The 18484-nt window shown below is 40.0% G+C and overlaps 1 protein-coding gene across 2 annotated transcripts in view; it reads right to left on the bottom strand.

Annotated features, from left to right (window-relative positions):
• The window catches only part of LOC122767107 (ADAMTS-like protein 1), a 103157-nt gene extending 85448 nt beyond the window's left edge, over window positions 1–17709 (bottom strand). For both annotated transcript variants that reach the window (XM_044022464.1, XM_044022463.1), the window contains exon 1: window positions 17389–17709. In XM_044022464.1, the coding sequence (XP_043878399.1) occupies window positions 17389–17442 (54 nt within the window). In that variant the 5' untranslated portion in view covers window positions 17443–17709. The remainder of the gene's footprint in view (window positions 1–17388) is intronic.
• Window positions 17710–18484: the final 775 nt, after the last annotated feature.

Raw genomic sequence — 18484 nt, forward strand, 5'->3', positions numbered from 1 at the left:
TGATACCTGTGGCCTCCCAAGTGAACAATGGCAGTTCCCATAACATATCCCCCTTGGAAGGTGAACAGCTTGCCCTTGGCCAGACTCTACATTTCTGTTTCCAAGGATTAGAAAACCAACTGGACCCTTGAGATTACCCCGGTGCCCGTAAATGTGATGCCTCTAGCAGGTGGACAGGTAGTGAGAACTCTGTTAATCTTTAAGAGTGAGGTGGGCAGGAAGAAGGGAATTATGGGTCATGGAGAGGACAGAGAGGCAAAGTCCTCTGCCTTTGGGTTTGTGTGGAACAATCACTGTACAAAACTAGCTATTGAAACTGCGTTGGCAAACTTTCTCAACATGACAGCTTCATAAAAGGTTATAATGGAAAATACAATTATACATATATATATATATATATATATATATATACATATATATATATATAGATATATATATAGATATATATATATAGATATAGATATAGATATACATGTACATATTTTATATATATCCTCCATGTGTATGTATGTATATACATACACATGGAGGAAAGGCCATTTCTCTCAGGTGCAAATAAGTGCTGCCCACTACTCCCATTCCTGGTTTGTGTGTTTTCACAACTGATGTGTACAATTCATGGGTTAATTTCACTATCATTAATTGACGTCTGTGCAAAAGTAACAAATCTTAATTCACATTTTGTCTCACAAAAGAGTTGAACAAGAAAAAAACAGTTATAGTGCAAAACACAGAGGTCAATACACTGGCATTAATAAAAAAAAGGTAAGCTATGGCTGAGGTTACAATATCATTCATTATTCTAATCATTATTTCATAATCATTTTCATCATTTAAATACAACTTTTGGTTTAGTATGGCTTTCCATTGTGATTAAAATCAATCAGCAGGTGATTTTAATATTAAGCTAACAACTATTGTACTTTTCGTTGTCATAAAAACTACGAAGGGCTCTCTTTAACATCTGTGATTAGTTTAGAGTGGACAAAAACAACCACATGAGCTTTTTATGCATTTTCTGCACCATAACTTTACAGGTTATTTTTTTTCCCCCTCATAGCCATTTCTTTGAAGAGCAGAAATGTGAAAAAAATAAAATAAAATCCAAAATGTATGGTGAGAAAACTCATTTAAAAACAGTGGTCAAAGTCTCATGGATCAACAGCTCAATAAATACAGAGCAATAAAATGTTTTCCATGTGATGAAAAAAAGACTAATAAAATATGGAGTGATTTTCTGGTGCTGGTTCCAGGTTTTTTTTTTTTTAACCATTATTATAATGGGAAACCTGTTATTATTTCAGGGCTGCACTATAATGCGTGTGCTGCTATATATGCACACTATCCACACCCAATTTATTTCTCATCAACTATGGCATGTGATTTAATACTGTGTTTGCAATGGTGCGTGTATGCTTTTAAATTGATGCGATTGCTTCATTGCATTTCTGTCGCCCACACTTAATGTCAGCACAAAAGTGACTGTCGTCGAGTGTGTTCAATTTGGTAAATAAATGAACAATCCTAAATAGGACAACATCAAACCTGGCAGAGAGACAAACAAATAATTACTGTCTCTCAGCAGTTGACCAAGTGTTTCCAATGAAGTCGGAAAAAGAAAAGAAGTCCGTGCACACACACACACACACACACACACACACACACAGCAGAAGCAGCAGCATTATGACAACAGCTGGGTGTGCCTGATATTAATGAGACACAAGCGGTGGATCTGCCCTGATTCACTTGCGTCATCCACACAACTGGGGCATGCAAGTTCACTGAAGGTCCAAGAGCAAAACTGGCTTCTTATACACAGCAACAACCCTTGACATGTCAGACACAAGCAAAGTGTGTGGGTGTTATTATTATCATTATTATTATTACTATGCAGGACTGAAGCTGAGAACTAACTCATCAAGGTTCTGCATCAACATGGATTAGTACAGCAGAAAGAAAAACAATCCATCCTTGGCCTTGGATCATCACATCACATAAGAGCAAGGAAAATATCTTTCCAAATCTATTTTAACAGTCAGAAGCTTTGCTGATCATTAAAAATGGTCGCCATGATGAAATTAGGTCAGAAAGTTTATACAACGATTGATTACAGAAACTGGGGATCAAAATCACTGGCTCAGAATTGGGAGTAAAATCCGACACATTCCATCACATGAATACTTCCTTATGCACAGACTGTAAAGAGTAGGTGTGGCACCATACCACTATTTATTGTCTAATTATAATGATATAATATGTAACATTTTTGCGATAAAGTATCTGAAAATGACCAGATTACTCACATTTGCCAAAAATTTTCCAACACAGTTTCTGCTATAACCTCCAAGACAAACCCCAAAGTCGGCACTACTTGTTAGTCAGTTTGTCTGTCTATTGTGTGTCTATTTGTCACTCATGGTCATGACTAATCATGACGATTTGCTGCACATTCTGTTGTGTTCTGTCATAATTGTCCCCAAAAAGGCACCAAACAATTTCCCATGATCCCACATTGTTTCCAGCAGTCATCAAACTAGGGCCTTTTCCAGGATGAGGAAGATAGCGACAGCACATGCCAGCTCAAGAGAGATATTTTTTCGTTCTCCAAAAGTAAAGTTTTGGTTGTGAACACAAAAACAAGGGCAGCGTTTTGAGATTTTCCTACTCTTCGCAACTTTTCAAAAAATAGTGTTTCAGTTCTCCCATAATGCTGGTTCAGATACGATAAAAAACTTAAACAGCCCCTTGGTCTTTTTTATTGTTTTCATTCATAGACTCCTAGTGGTAGAAATGAGATGCTGTGTGTTTAAAGAATGTGTTTAGCTGTATCACCACATCTCTTTATCTGTATGTCTCCATCTGTGGTGAAGGAAACCATCTCCCCCTCCCCCTCCGTGGCCGTGCTTCACACCTTCACACTGCACAGAGGGAAACGCAGCCCAGTGCACGCACTGGTCGCCTGTCTCCTGCTTTCTCAGCAACACTCTCCCAGTTTGACCTGCGAGGAGCAGGAAGCCTGGGAGCTGAAGTCAGTTCAAGCCAGGAAAAGGGAGAGGCCGTGGATGAACCCCGGGATAAGGAGCAGGACTCAGCAGGAGCGAAGTCTGTCAGTCAGTATGGGCATGCAACGGCACAAACGCGGCGCTGAGCCTAAAACTTCTATGATTGCACAAAGGATAGATAATAAGATAATATTAAAACAGGGGTTTGTGGTGTGAATATATCTTTGCTGGGCTTTTTTTTAATAAACTCAAAGAAAGGGAGACATGAATCAAATATGTCAAGCAGATGAAAAGATAGATAATAAAAAATGAAAAAAGCAGACGTGTAAGCTCACACCTGCATATTTACTGTCAGGAGAGATAACGGCATGTCGCAGCAAGAATCACCTAAGGTTGCTTTACAGACACATGGTTGCACAGATAAAGTTTTTTTTAAAATATATAGTTAAAGACAAGTGAGACAGTTTTGGCACACAGTGTTGAACATGAAGCTACATCCTCACCACTGCACCTCCGGGCAGTGTGTCTGCCCGACACACCTGCACGCAGCAGCTCCAGTTACTTAACAAATGGTGATTCATGCAAACAAGAACCTGAGACGCGCGCGCTCCATGTACTCGCTTTGGTTCCCAACCGCTCCGACACTTTCATATTTGAACTCAATGCTGCACCAAACTTTTTATTTCACTACAGTGCAGCTGTCTTGCAGCATCATGGCGATGTGCAAACCCGAATGTTGTGTTAAGGTTGCCCAATTCCACATCTGCGGTGTCAATTAGACGTCTGCAAGCTCAGTCTGGTTCGAGGGAAAAAAAAAATATTTCCCTGAAAAAATAGTTGTTGTCAGCACAGATGAAGCCGCTGCAATTACAACCACATATTGTAATGTTAGCGCTGGGCAAGCGAGCATCACTCAGTCTGAGGTGAGAGGCTGGCATTTTGTTAGCGTTGGGCAAACGCAACAAATTCCAAACCTCTTATGTAAAAAAGATTCATTGCCATTTATATTTTGGTGGAACTGTGCTACAGTGGCCAAGTTGATTAACATCTACATCACCTGTTTTCCCACCTGCATTGTCCAAGATTCTTTATGGATTAAGTAACAATGCACCATTATTACCAGTAATAAGATTCTTTGTGCTCAGCGTCTTCTCAACTTTACAGAAGGAAATAAGAAATACAACTCAAATAAAAAAGGATAACTGGACACATTCACTCGCTCTGTCGTCTTTTCTTAACACGGTGGGAATCAAATGATCGATAAAGTAGTCTGGCATTCAATAAAATATAACAATATTTATTGTTTTATTTTATTCATCTGTTTATTTTCTTAGATTTTAAAATAAAGGTTATATCTCTTATTCTGGATGGTGTCTTTTAGCACCCCCTGCTTTCTTAGACTGTTTATACTGTTTTTTTTTTTTTTTTACTGCAATGTCTTTTATTGCTTTTATTTTCCCCTAATTTAGGTTACTTTTATCCAACCACAGTGTTTCCTCATTGATGATAGTGTTTCTTGACAGTTATGTCAAGTCTCTTTATATACAGTATATCCTTCTGTTCACTACATGTCTGTGTCTGTGAGGGTGCGGGGTATATTTGTATGACAAGTGCTATACAAACAAAGTGTAATGGATTGATTGAATAATCAATTTGATAATGGGTTGCACAGTTTACAGTGAATAAGCCCTGGGAGAGTATGCCTCCGTCAGACTATTATCAAGATACACAGATGTGCGGGAAAAACATGTGGATGTGATTGACACAGGTCAGTGTGCCATAAACTGAGCCTTTTACTCTTTCATGATAACATCTGTGTGACTAAATGAAGCTGAGCTGATAATATCAGGACATTTGTCATCACAACATGTGGGTAAATAAAAATAAAAACATGCAGGCACTGAACAATTATTTCACTATTACACAGCACATGGATAGTTAAATTATTACCATTGAGATATTTAGGTATTTTTACTGCGATAGTCTTAAAATTGTTAGATTTTGAGTTTATATGGCATTGTAAGCATTTTGTCATTTTATCTCAATGATGTCAAACTGATTTTAGAAGTAAATGTAACTACAAAAGGAATGCTTAGTAGTTTTATACTATCCCTTGTTAGCTTCTTAAGTTAAATAGACAATTTATCAACATTTTACACAACCTCTCAGCACTGGTAATGTCCAACACAAATATTGTCTTTGTTCGTCAGTTACTTTGCAGGTATCTGGTCACCCTAGTCCCATCTGTCCATAAACTCTCACACCGAGCTGGACCATGGCATAAGCGAACGAAGCGGCTGCTTGGGGCCCACTGGTAATCAGTGTGTGAAGGGAAAAAAAAACAAAAACATTTTAACATATTAAAGAAATCTAGATATCTTTAGGTAAATGTCGATATCTAAATAGTAGTGAGCTTACAGATATTACACAAACAGATGTATGGTTTTATTTTGCAGTGAAAGGTTTGCTAATTTATCTGTTTTGGTTTAAACACCAAAGTCACTGGTTTTATTCAAGTTCAGTATCACCACACTCAAAAGGGGCAAATTAATATTTGGGCCCTTTTGTGATTTTACTGTCCTCTAAGGTAAAGTTAAGTTAAAAAGTTTAATTTTATTAATCCCCTTAGGGGAAGTATTCCTCTGCATTTGACCCATCCTAGAATTAGGAACAGTGGGCTGCCACACTGAGTAGCGCCCGGGGAGCATTGGGAGTTAGGTACCTTGCTCAGGGGTACCCCAGCCCTTTTTGGCCAGGTGGGGATTTGAACCAGCAACCCTCCGGTTATGGGCTGCCCAAACCAGTGACAAATTCAGCTGAGCCCCATAAAGGCTTGTGCCGGCACTGCTCTAATAACGTGGTCCTCAAATGCCCATCTGCTTTACCCTCTAATTACGCTCTTTCTTGATTTAATGATTTTTGTTTAAAGTAGTCTTTGTTTAAAATTATGTGAAAATATACATCATCATACATCATTGTGTATCATGCATTCCTCTGTGTTTATGATTTGCATTTTGCTCCATCACCGTCTCATTTCATTGTTACCGACTTCCTCCTCTGACTCTGATTCTGGAGGGCAGCGCAGACATTTTTTGGCACGGACCTGTTCCTACTGATCATGGAATAATTTGCCCCGTAACGATTACTCTCTCATGCGATGATAGAGCGGTTTGTACCTGTCCCACAGAGAGCAGCAGACTGCAGCCACATTCCTGCTGCGCCCTCCTGCCAATCAACGTCACAACGCTCGCACACTTGTTTCACACTGACACCCACATCTTTCACCGACTTTCTCTGTTCCCAGTGCATTGAGGGGGCACACAAAAATAGCTCTCTCTCTCTCTCTCTCTCTCTCTGTACCCATTCCAATACAGCTTGGCCTTTATTTGCCAGTGAAAATGTCCTGACTTTCTCTTTGCTTCAGTCGCAATCACTTCAAACACTGATGACTGTGTCGCCGTGTTTGATTATCATCAACATTTACTTAGTAATGTAATGCTGTTTAATGTGCTGTTCACCTGAGGCAAAGATTGTATTATATTGAGTTAGACACATGAACAGACAGATGTTTCCCTGTCGTGATTTAAAATGTCAGCAGCTTTATCAGATGAGATGAGGTCTTTCTGGGAGAATCACACGGTTTGGGGTTTTTTAAGTTTAACAACTGATCTAAGAATTGTCTAACACAAAATGTTTAGCAGTTTTAACAAGCAGAACAATTCAATTTAGTATAGAAAGATTAGGTTGGGGAACAGAAATGCAATGAATCAAATCCATTTTAGTCAAATCAAAAATAAATCTTATGTAATGTAGTTCTATGATTATTGCAAAGTTGTTTTGAAATGGCTACCACAACCCCTGTATCAGACAAATATCGTAGATATCGGTATCAAAAAGTGGCATTGCGTCATCCCTATGTATGTACTGTATTTACTGTATGTACGTGCTCAGCCCTGCCGTGCCCTAGTTTACCGTCTGTCTGCAGCTCTCTGTTTGTCTGTCAGTCCGTCCATCTCTCATCACTGAGCTTAAATGATCTGAGCAAACAGTTCGGGCTCCTTCACACAGAGCCGACTCCGCTATCTGTCACATAATGGTGGCTTCACGGGCCACCTGGTGACCACAATCCCAACTATTCCTGCTATGAGGCAAATCATGCTGAGATGAGAGAAGACGCTGTGCTGATAACACTGAAGCCCTTATTTAAGAGCGCATTATGTCCCATTGAATTGAAAGAAGAGTGGTGGAAAATGAAGGCTGAGTGACACGGTCAATGTCAAATGTGCACTTTTCCAGGGTCATGGTTGCCAAATACTTTTCTGGCTGCATACCTGTCATCATGGAGACAGGAGGGGAGGACGGGGGAGGACGGGAGAGGAGTGATGAGAGGATTCGGACCAAAGGACAGACAGATTCAAACAAGCTGAGCGCAGGCAAGACTGTTTTTGCGTGCGGTACATGCCGCCACCGCCACTGAGTTCAGCCGACTGAGACACCAACGCTGGATGATGTCATGTATCCTGGGACGGAATTCCACAGTGGCACTTCAAATGCGACACCACGCTGAGACAAAGGCAGTCCCCCGAGCCATGCTGGTGACCGCAAAACAGCAGTGACCTGCAGGTGCTTTTTCCCTCAAGGGGTAATTGTTTTTGAAAAAGGTCGAGCTCCAGTCACACACACACACACACACACACACACACACAAAACAAGACTGCACAGGCTTAATGACGACATAGGAAATTTAATTAAAGGTCATTTAAAGTTCACAGCCAAGTTCGCTCTTAGTTCAGACCTGCCTCCTGCGTCAGAACTAATTTGTTTTTAAGTCGAAAAAGGTTTTAACCAAACGTAAATGTGCCACTGTGCAAATACAACTTTATTCACAAACTCCAAACCATTTCCTCATCTCATAAGTCTTAAACACAACACATAAACACAACTGATACTGTATTTCACAGGATTCTTCACAAGGGACAACAAGTATTATCTATAGTAGTAGTACGTAGTATGTGCATTTTGTGTATTTAAAGTGCACTTCATTAACAACTCAGGACTATACTCGTGCATGAGTGGAAGAGGAACCAGGAAGGCAGATGAACCTTTGGCTCCAATTAGTCACAGCACATAAACTCAAGTCACATGACACACTAAAATTACAAAATGCCAAATCATACTGTTACTAGTCACTTGGACACATTCATCCACTTTATCCTTCACATGGGAGGCACTGGTGCCAATCCCAGCTGACATGGGGGCAAAAGACACATTATACATACAAATAATAAAGAGAAAAAAATGTTCCCAAAATTGAGCAAGCGCAATAATAAGATGGCCATTTTGTTTTTTAGATACCTGGCATAGGATGGCCATACATCAAACAATTAAGGCTTACATGTGTTGGCTAATGTGACAGTAATGCCAAAATGTAAAACATGTTATCCCACAATATCATCTCTAAAAAAAAAACTACTTTTTTTGATTATGATTTCAGTGCTAGTTGCTACACCTGAAAGAAGTGGTTTAGTTACACTTTAAAATAATTTCAGTTCCTCCCTTCCATCCACAGACATGTGTGCGCCCCTTCTGCCAACACTTGACATGCCCCATCTAGCAATATTGACAAAATGAGGGAATCCACCCCATTAATCAGATCTGCTCTAAAATCTAATAAAGGTACTCTTTGGGTCATGTCTCCACAAAACATTAATGGTAATTGGTTCAGTAGTTTGTGTAATCTCTCCAACAGTTCCAAAACCACAACCCTCTTGGCAGAGGTCATTTAGTTAAGCATCTGAATACTTGCTCCACCAGTGCACTTTGGTAAACATGGGAAAACATTCAATGCATTGACATTGAATAATGCTTATTTACGGAGAGCTACACACAACAGGCGCGCACCTACTTTGTAAGCCTGATTACATCTGCTTCTGTGGGTGTAGGCAGAGTAATCCTAATAGCAAATCATTTGTAATGGGTTTTCCAGTGTTTAATCATGGCGGCGCAAAGTTTACTCAAAGCACATGTGGCCACAGGGGGAAGCAGATGTGAAAACCCCAGGCAGCATCATTAGCCTCACAAACAATCAGTGCAGTGGCAGAGACCCTGTCACACACCAGCGCTGAAAATCCTCAGTCAGTCATGTTTTTCCCCTTGATTTAGCTGCACATCCTGTCTTTTCCCTTTATACACGCCATTTCACACTTGAATATACAACCTTGTTTCTTTTTTCCTAAAGTGCTGTTGTGTTGGGTCAATCAGGGATTACTGCATTTCTGCAACATGGTGCATTTAATATTTATGATTAATATGTTATTGCCTTTGTTCTTGCAATGATTCCCCTTTTAACTCATCAATGTTGCTCTTTTTCCCCCTATTTCCACCATCACCACATAAATGCTACGTCATGAATATTCCACTTTTCCTTTCGATCTTTGCCTCACCAAGTCTGCAATAGTTTTGCAACGGTAGCTCAGAGGGAGAGTGAGTCGTCTTTTAACTGGAAGGTTATGGGCATGTGAATGGGTATGAAAAATGTGTGATAGATGTTCTGCACATAGATACCCCACCATGTCACTCTGTCTCTGTCCGTCTGTGTGTGTCTCTCTCTCTTACACACACACACACACACACACACACATACCTCCGACCTGCCCTCCCCACTAATTAGGCATCACAACTGAGACCCCAGCTCTGCTACTCCCCTCCCATTAGCACCACTCCTCAACACTCCTGCTGCAATCCCACCATGGGACGAATCTGAGGTCAAGGCCAGGGCAGAACTAAACAGACAGAAACTAGACTCATGCGCAAGCCAAGCCAGAGTCGCTCAACTGCAAGGTTATGTGGCTCTCGAGATTGGCTGTGTGTGAAAAATGTGCAGGCCAGATGATGCACCGAGGGCTGTGGCTGCTGCAAATGAAGTTTGAGCTGGCGTCCAGGAACACACAACAGGATAAAACAACAGCATTCAATCACGCTGATGGAGGGGACGTGGGCTCGCTGCAGATGGAGCCCAACATGTTTCATCAGAGGAACAGGATGCCAGAGTCTCAGCTTTCAAGCTCGGCAATGACAAATAAACCTCATGATGAAGGAACAATTGCATCCACAATGGGCTCCAGAGGAAATGGAGAGGGCACCGAGGGCAGCCACCTGCACAATCACAATAGAGTTGACTATCTGCGGTGGCCGGCCGTGGGAGCCACAGAAGCCGACACTACTAAATTTGACACAAAAGGTCCTTCTGCTGTAATGTTGCCACCTGCTGGCAGTTTTTTCCCTGTGTGACAAAAGCCTGATAAGCTCAGAGATTTGCAGTGTAGCAAAATAAGACCATTTCCTTGTTAAACCACAAAAACTCTGGTCAACATAACCTCTCACATACAGTACAAAACAACATTATTCCAGTAAGATATGCAATTTACTGGCAAAGAACGATTTGGACAGTCAGTCAGAGAATGTTATTAGAACACAGCATCAAGTGATTGAACAGCAAACAATGCTATCAGGTTCCACAAGATTTGGGGGATGAAAAACAGCAAAAGCCATATTCCCCATTCCACATCGTTTCAGTTTTCACAAAGCCTGGTTTATTCATCATTTCCTGATGTTAGGGAAGGAATGACTTAGATTACAGGAACACAATGATTCGCTTTTTTGGCGAGAGCAAGAAGAGTAGATCGATACCACTCTCGTATAACTGTACATGAAATAGGATGCAGTGGATAGTTCGCAGAGCTTGGCACATGCAATTTGACATTTTTATAGTTGAGCTTTTACACAGTTTACGCAAATGACATATGACATGCAAATAAGCACATTTCCCAAAGTATTCCTCCAAATAAATGAAGTTAAAGTAATAAGCGCTCCGTCAAGTTTCATTTATGTCTCTTCAAAATAAAATAAAAATTTTACTCCAATTGTGGCAAATTTACAAAGTCTATAATTGGGTCTTTTGTTTTTATTTTCACAACGGCTTCTTTGGGATACAATAATTGGGATTAAATGTGTCCAGATTATCAAAATAAAACAAATACAACAATAATAATAATAGAAAATACAAATGCAGATGTGTGCTAGACCCACCCCTAATTATTAGTTTACTGTATTCATTATAGAAGTGGAAATTTCTTTGGGTTTTAACATTCAACAGAAGCTGCCATCTCTTGTTCTGTTCTGCAGGACTTCGTGTGAAGCTACTTCCTTTTTGGCCGGCTTCACAGGGATGAATGCCTGTTCTCCTGATGTACGCAGATGGAAGATTTGTATCCCAACACACCTGAGCAGGACATACAGGGAAAAAAAATGCTTTCTGTGCCAGGAAACACTAAGGGCATTCCATGAAAAAGTGAGACATGTCTTGGGTACTTTGGCAATTTTGTCCTTGGGCAAACACTGCAGACACACACAAGCTCACACACTTCCGCACTACATAACCCTCACTCTCGCTACACAGATTAATCCCAGATGGCAGCGATGAGATGAGTATGAAGGCTTTTGCTGCATAACTGAAAACACGCGGTCTTGTTAACGCTCTCCAAAAACTCGCTTCATCCATCCATCACTGGCCAGATGTTCTCTGAAGCCTTTTTTCTTTACTCTTCAAGTGGGACCAATTCCTCTCAGAATTAATTCACTTCCCATTCCACTTGTGTCCACAACAAAGGCACTTGTGAAAGCTAATTGAATAGTTTGTGGTCTTTATGATCAAGCTGAGGAGCGCGTTTCAGAGACCAGTAGATGTTGTTGTCGACGGACGCTCACTAGGGACCATTTGCATGCCGTGACCCCACTTAATCTTGCCATTAGACCCAAAAGCTTCCCCATCCTGAGGATTTCAATACACACTGCTCGCTGCATTAAGACTCTGAGAGGGACCATTTCCTTGAATAAACATCAAAATCTGGCTAATTTTCCTGAAGAAGAAAGGCATGTATTGGAGTGAGAGTGACAGCCAAACACTGCAGTTAAGTCTGGCAACTGACTTATATCCATCAAAAGCTAAAAACCATGAAACATGCCTTTTTCCACCAACTCCCAAGAAGCTTAATCATCGATTTCAACAGAGATATCTTTGTCAAAGTCTGTTTGCCTGCTGTATTTTATTGGCAGCAGTCATGTTAAGAGACTTACCATCATTTATTCACCTTGTAAGGAAAAATATTACACAGAGTAGTTTGTTTTTAGGTGAGTCTCTGTTTCTTAATGTCCCTTCAGGTGTGCAGATGCCAAAACTAACGTTATTAAATGGATCAAGTCTCTGAACAGCATTAAATACATCCAGGTTTGAGTGTTCAGTTTATTCACAGAGGTACACTAATGTGCATAACATTTTCATTGATATTCATCCAGTTTTGCTCCTGGACAAAACAGTGTGCGATTTAACGACATCTAGTGGCGAGGTTGCAAGTTGCAACCAAACTATCAATTGCCGCTTCCTTTACAAGCCTGTGGGAGAAGCTATAGTAGCCTTCAGGGATCATGAAAAACATGAAGGCTCACTCAAAAGTCACTGGACACTGGGGTAGCCCATAGCCCAGTGGAAAGGGAACTTGGCTTGTAACCAGTAGCCAGTTTGAATCCCGAGAGGTCAAGGGGAATCCCCATTACTCCCCAATGATTGGGTTAATTGCACACTAATTAGACCCCAGCCACATCCAGATTACTCCTAGTGCCGGTCCCAAGCCCGGATAAATGGGAGCGTTGCAACAGGAAGGGCATCCGGCATAGAATCTCTGCCAAATCAAATATGCAGTGAGCCACTATGGCGACTCTTATAGAGGGACAACCTGAAAGAGCAAAAAACATTGTATGATAGTCGTGGGGGGAGATGGGGCCAATTCATAATGGCAAAAGCCAAGAGAGGGCAGGTCAAGTTAGCATATCTGGCAACTTCATGTTCCCTTATCCCAAACATGAAAGGCTTTGATAAAAAAAAATGTCTAAAACAAAGTGTAGTTAAAATAAGCTCAAAACATGTTGACATTTTATTTTATTGACTTAAAAATCTGTTTGCTAACACGCACTTAAATCAAACTGTCAAACTACCATTGGGACATGAAAGTCATCATGAACTTGGAAAGCAGGGTCGGCTTTGCAGCCTTGTTGTGCTAATCCAAACTATCAAATTGTCACTGAAGAACATGGACTTCCATTATAACCATGAGCATTAGCTTCCTACTTCTGGCAATTGTAGGGTTCAAAAATCAGAAATGTGGTGTTAATTTGTCAAGATTAATGTAGTGAACAAAAACATAAACAAATGGAAAACTTCTACTAGATTATTGACAAGAGAACATACCGATGCTAAATTTCATACTGGCCTACACCAAACGTCAATATGAAAGGCTCATTTTACACAAGACTCCATTTTATCGACAAATAAAAAATATAAAAGCAGTGGTAAGTACTTACTGGAACAGTAGCCCACGAATAAATTCCATTAGTTTACAATCCCTGTATGAAGTATTAAGGGCACCAAGGGGCAAACACAATACCAAGCACATAGAGGCATAGTGCCTCTATGTTTCTTGCTCCATAGACTTAGCAGGTGCAAAATCATTTATACGTCCATCCTTGCTAACAAAGTACTTGCCTCTTAAGGGTACATTCACCTTCAAATTTTTATCCAGCAAAAGGGGGAAATGTTTCAAGAAGGTTCCACGTTGCTGCACAAATTAAGTGAACTGAGTGACAGAAACAGGACTTTCCAAGAATCACAAGAGGAATGTCATTATGTCACCCACAAAGGAAGGTCTATTCCATTTAGGGTTGGAGTCACAGGCCATTTGGCCCCCACACACATATCACACAGCTACCAACAGTCATACACGCAAATATAGAGCCTCATTCTTTTGTCAAATGGTAACGCAAAGACTTTGACCTAAGAGCAAGGATGAAAAGGAAAGGGCACGGAATGGCAGGAACCCCGGGAGCCAGCACTTGTTGATCCATGGTCTCTGAAGCAAAGCAGTGGGTCACACTGCTGTGTGTGTGTGTGTGTGTGTGTGTGTGTGTACACAAACATCCAGGGCTGATTCATGTTGCACAGTCACTCCTTGCACAGATGGGAAAACTTGTCATGTGCTGGAAATTGTTTGACCACCCAAATGGGTCATTACTTAACACCCATTATATCACAGAGACACCGCATAACTAAACCACTGCTACTTGTAATACAGAAGTCAACTTATATAACCATTCAAGAATCTATATTATGTAATAGGGATTACTGTATTTTTGTGCAAATGTTCAGGTTCATTCTGCGTCAAACCTCAGACCCTCAGCAGTCACATACCCCATTCCTATTGGTCAAAAAAACAGTTTTTCCATCAATGGGAATGTGTTTAGTCAACATTCATTCCTGTTCATTCCTGCAATATCCTTCCTGCTTAACCTCCCTACTTCCCTTCATCTTACTCCAGAGAGTCAGCGAGTGTGTTTACATCCATGTTAAAAGTCAGATTTTATTGACTAAGACAATAATTTGGACATCTTAATGTCATACAAACTATATTGTTAGTCAGATTAAATAATGCAATTCATAGTCTGATTATTCCTGCATGTATACACTTTGACTTACAGCCCTATTTCGATTAAATTGTGCACGTAAACATAAAGAGTGAACGTTTACAAGAGCCTGGAGGGAAACAAATGGGGCAAACTGGCTTTGTGACAAACATGCAACTCTGGAGTCTACGGCTGAAGATAGCGCTGTTGTCACTGGAAGGGTAAGTGTCATGTAAGCATAACGAAGCATTGGCGACAGACAGGGTAATGTAAACAATGGCTTGTAATAAGTGCAGACCAACTCTTGGTAAATCTAGTCTGAGTCCATGATTTGCAAAGAACTAACCACAAAATCCATTGCTTGTGTTTGCTGCCATCACATTGTCTTTTTCTGCTCACTGTTAATATGTTTAATAGCGGTGATTGACCTCCACTGTCTCTGGATCACATTTTACTGGATCTTTGGGGTTCCAGTAAAGCACTGTCCTGTTAGCCTCCATCAGATTTGTCTGGTATAACATCTATCCACCATCTTCACTTTTAAGAGGAAAACAGCTGACAAGTTATCTGACATATTGCCTGATTTATGTGTCTAGTACATCTGTATTCAGAGGGGGTTACCTTAAGTGTGATAGAGGCTTAACACAGATGCTCATACTCATACAAGGACATCCCATTTTACCATTTCTAAAGTAACAGTATCAGGACAGTGGCCTGGAAAGAGCCACAAAAGCCTTGAGAGCTTCTCTGTCACTGATAGTCACTGATTACAGCGTGGACATGTTCAGCTGAACTACACGGCAGCCAGGGTGACTAAAGCCCAAATCACCTTGAAGTGCCATTAGCACCTGTCATGGTCATTTACACATGCTGACAGTGGAGCCCCGCCCCCTTTGTTTGAGCCCTAAAATCTGTCTGCAGGCCAAACAACTTCTTTGTGTCCCACGTAGAGACTCCCACTCAGCCCTAAGGCAGCATGTGTCAGCTTTTACACAACTTGGTCGGCATGAAAGATGCGTGTGGAGGACACAGGCGTTAAGGAGATGATATGTGAAACTGCACCACTGGTGTGGTGATGAATGTGAGCTGAGTGCATTCAAAAGTTTGTTCAATGCAGGACAGAGAAGCACTGACCTTTCAGGATGACCCATGCTCTGTCTATTAAATGTCGAGTCTGTGAGTGCAAGGACAAACAAGTCTGCAAGTCTGTGTCTACACTTGAGAGAGCTGTACTTCATTCACATTATTGATGTCACATTTAAGCAAAGATGATTTTAGTGATTTCATCATATAAACCTTGAGGTAGACCACTTTTTTTTTTTTCAATAATCAGGATTTTTGTGTAATTAATCAGCCAATTATTGCTTATTTGTGTACGTTTATACATTTTTGTTCACAGAAACATAATAAATGCTGATAAGTGCACTAATAGTACCTTTGTTATCAATAAGTTCAATTCATTGATTACATGTTTGAATATCTAGTACGGGCATTGTTAAATAAATGTTTAAGTTTGGAGCATTTTTGTCTACTATGATTTGTTATGAAAATGTTTTCTAAGGTTTGCTGACCTGATTTATAAATAATGCCATCAGACATAGGACAACCATTGGTCAAATAATCAAACTAAATTAAGATAAATCTTGATTTGATGACTTGGTCTGAGGTATTTTGGGACTAATTATGGCTCCTGTATAACATCTTGTTTTTAATTATGTGTGTATGTTAAGTAGATTTAACTTAATTATTAACTCATTACTCCTGCACACTTGCACTATGTACATACAGTATGCATCTTCTGTTGATTTGGTTATTCAGTTGAATTCTGATATTTCCTGTATAGCTGCAGTGTATCATGAAGGACTGGGCAATAATTAAATTCTTCATTATCAATACACCAAATGCTTTAGTATACACTGATATAATGATTATGCTAGGGCTGTTATGAAATGGATCATCAACCATTTTGATGTTTGTTTTTTCAATAGTAAATGATTGATTGTTCAGCTTCAGCTTCAACATTTTCTAGTTTCTTCACTCCAAATAAGAAAGAAATTGTGGACAATTCTAGAAAATTATAGACAGATTAATCCATTTTGAAAATAATCATTAGTTGCAGGCCTAGATTAGGCATTTTGCAAACACACTTTCACTTTGACATGTAACACATCATTTCTGTGAATGTTTCTGTGTTTAACAAATGTTTTTTTCCATCTATGAAGAAGTTTAAAACAACAATTTCTTTGTCATTCATCCTATATGTTTATGTCCTTACACGTTATATTTAGTAATATTATATCCTACTTATAATTAGGGATGGCACACTTTTTGGTGCCTGATTATGATATCACAAACTTATGACAACACAAACTGTTTATCATAAACACAAACTGTTAACGACACATGCTGATGCCTTTACCACCTACAGCCATTTCAAAGATAGAATTCTCAATATTCTTCTTCCATTAAGAAGGAATAAACAGCCCACAACACAACATCAGATAAAAATGCTTTTGCAGATTTTTAACATAGTGAAGATATAGATTTTTATAAGACTGATTTTACATTTTTATCCGATATCCAGTCCAGTGTTTTTTACCAGTATCAGCTCATGCTGCTAATTATAATTTCTACTATTGGAGTAAGTTCTTGTGTTTCTATAGTGTTTATTGTTTTTTGTATTACATATACTTCACCTCTCAAATGTTTCCACATTTAATACTGTGACATAAAAGCAACAGGTGTCTCTGCTCAAGGAATCACTTGCATTTATTCAAGTAGAAATGAGCACATCCTCGGTGGGAGTCAACTTCACAGAGGCTTCTTCTCAAATGTTAGATGGGCAAAGTTGTTTTAAAACAAAGCAGCTGCTTACCTTCAGACAAACCAGAAGGAGCAGCGCACTCGTCCTCAAACAGGCTTCTCTCATCTCTGAGCACCTCGGTGTGATATGACAGCGCAGCGACTCAGCTGTGATTGTCCGCTTTCTGTGCGTCCGTGTGTCCAAGTCTGTCCAGTCTCCGCTGCGCACTGCACTCCAGACCCCAGTTTACAAACAGAGACAGGGCGAGGGAGGGAGAGAGACAGCGGGACAGAGGGGAAAGGCAAAAGTCAGCCAAGAAGTGCCGCAGACGACATGACACTTCACGGTCGCGTCCAGATATTTAGTTCCCCCGGCAAACACGTTGCTGCTAAATTTATGTTTGCATACCAGACGTGCGTCAGGAAAAAGGGTCTCACCCACCTTACATTCTTAAAGAAACACAGTCCCGGCCCGGCGCGCGCTGATAGGCTGCATATACAAGCACTGTTTGAATGAAAACTTGATGGTTGAGGGTGATGCCCAATTCTGATGTGTTGCTTATATCTGATTTTTGTTTGTTTGTTTGTTTGTTTTTTGAGGTCCTGTTTACATTATCTTTCAAAAGTGACCCATATCTGACTAGTCCAACCAAAAACAGAAAATAACAGGGATTCACAAGACACAGATACTATTTACTAAGGCCATGTTTCTCAAACTGTGGTACATGTAGCACCAGTGGTGTACAAGCTTCCTCTGGTGGTACTTGGAGGGAAAAACAAAAATACTGTTCTTCTGTATATACCAGAGTATGTGATCAGAGTGGAGCTCAGTAAATTTGATTGGCGTGTGTAGAACATGAAACAATAACAATAAATGAAATATCCTGTGAAAAGTCTACTCACACCACTGTATTTTAAGGTTGGTGAAAATGGTGTTACTTCGAAAGCTCAATATTTTCTCAGGTGGTACTTGGTATAAAATGTTTTAGCGAACCAGTGTTCTAAGGTAAGACATACTATGAAAAAAATGTTTTTAAGAAAAAAAATAAAGAATATATACAATAAAAAATGTACGTCAAAATGTACAGAGTATAGACAGTATTTGAAAAGTGAAGCTACAGTATATGAAGTGTATAAAGAGTAATTGGACCTATAGCCAATTTACACAG

Source organism: Solea senegalensis, linkage group LG3 (genome assembly GCF_019176455.1).
Source record: "Solea senegalensis isolate Sse05_10M linkage group LG3, IFAPA_SoseM_1, whole genome shotgun sequence".
NCBI classification, from domain to species: Eukaryota; Metazoa; Chordata; class Actinopteri; order Pleuronectiformes; family Soleidae; genus Solea; species Solea senegalensis.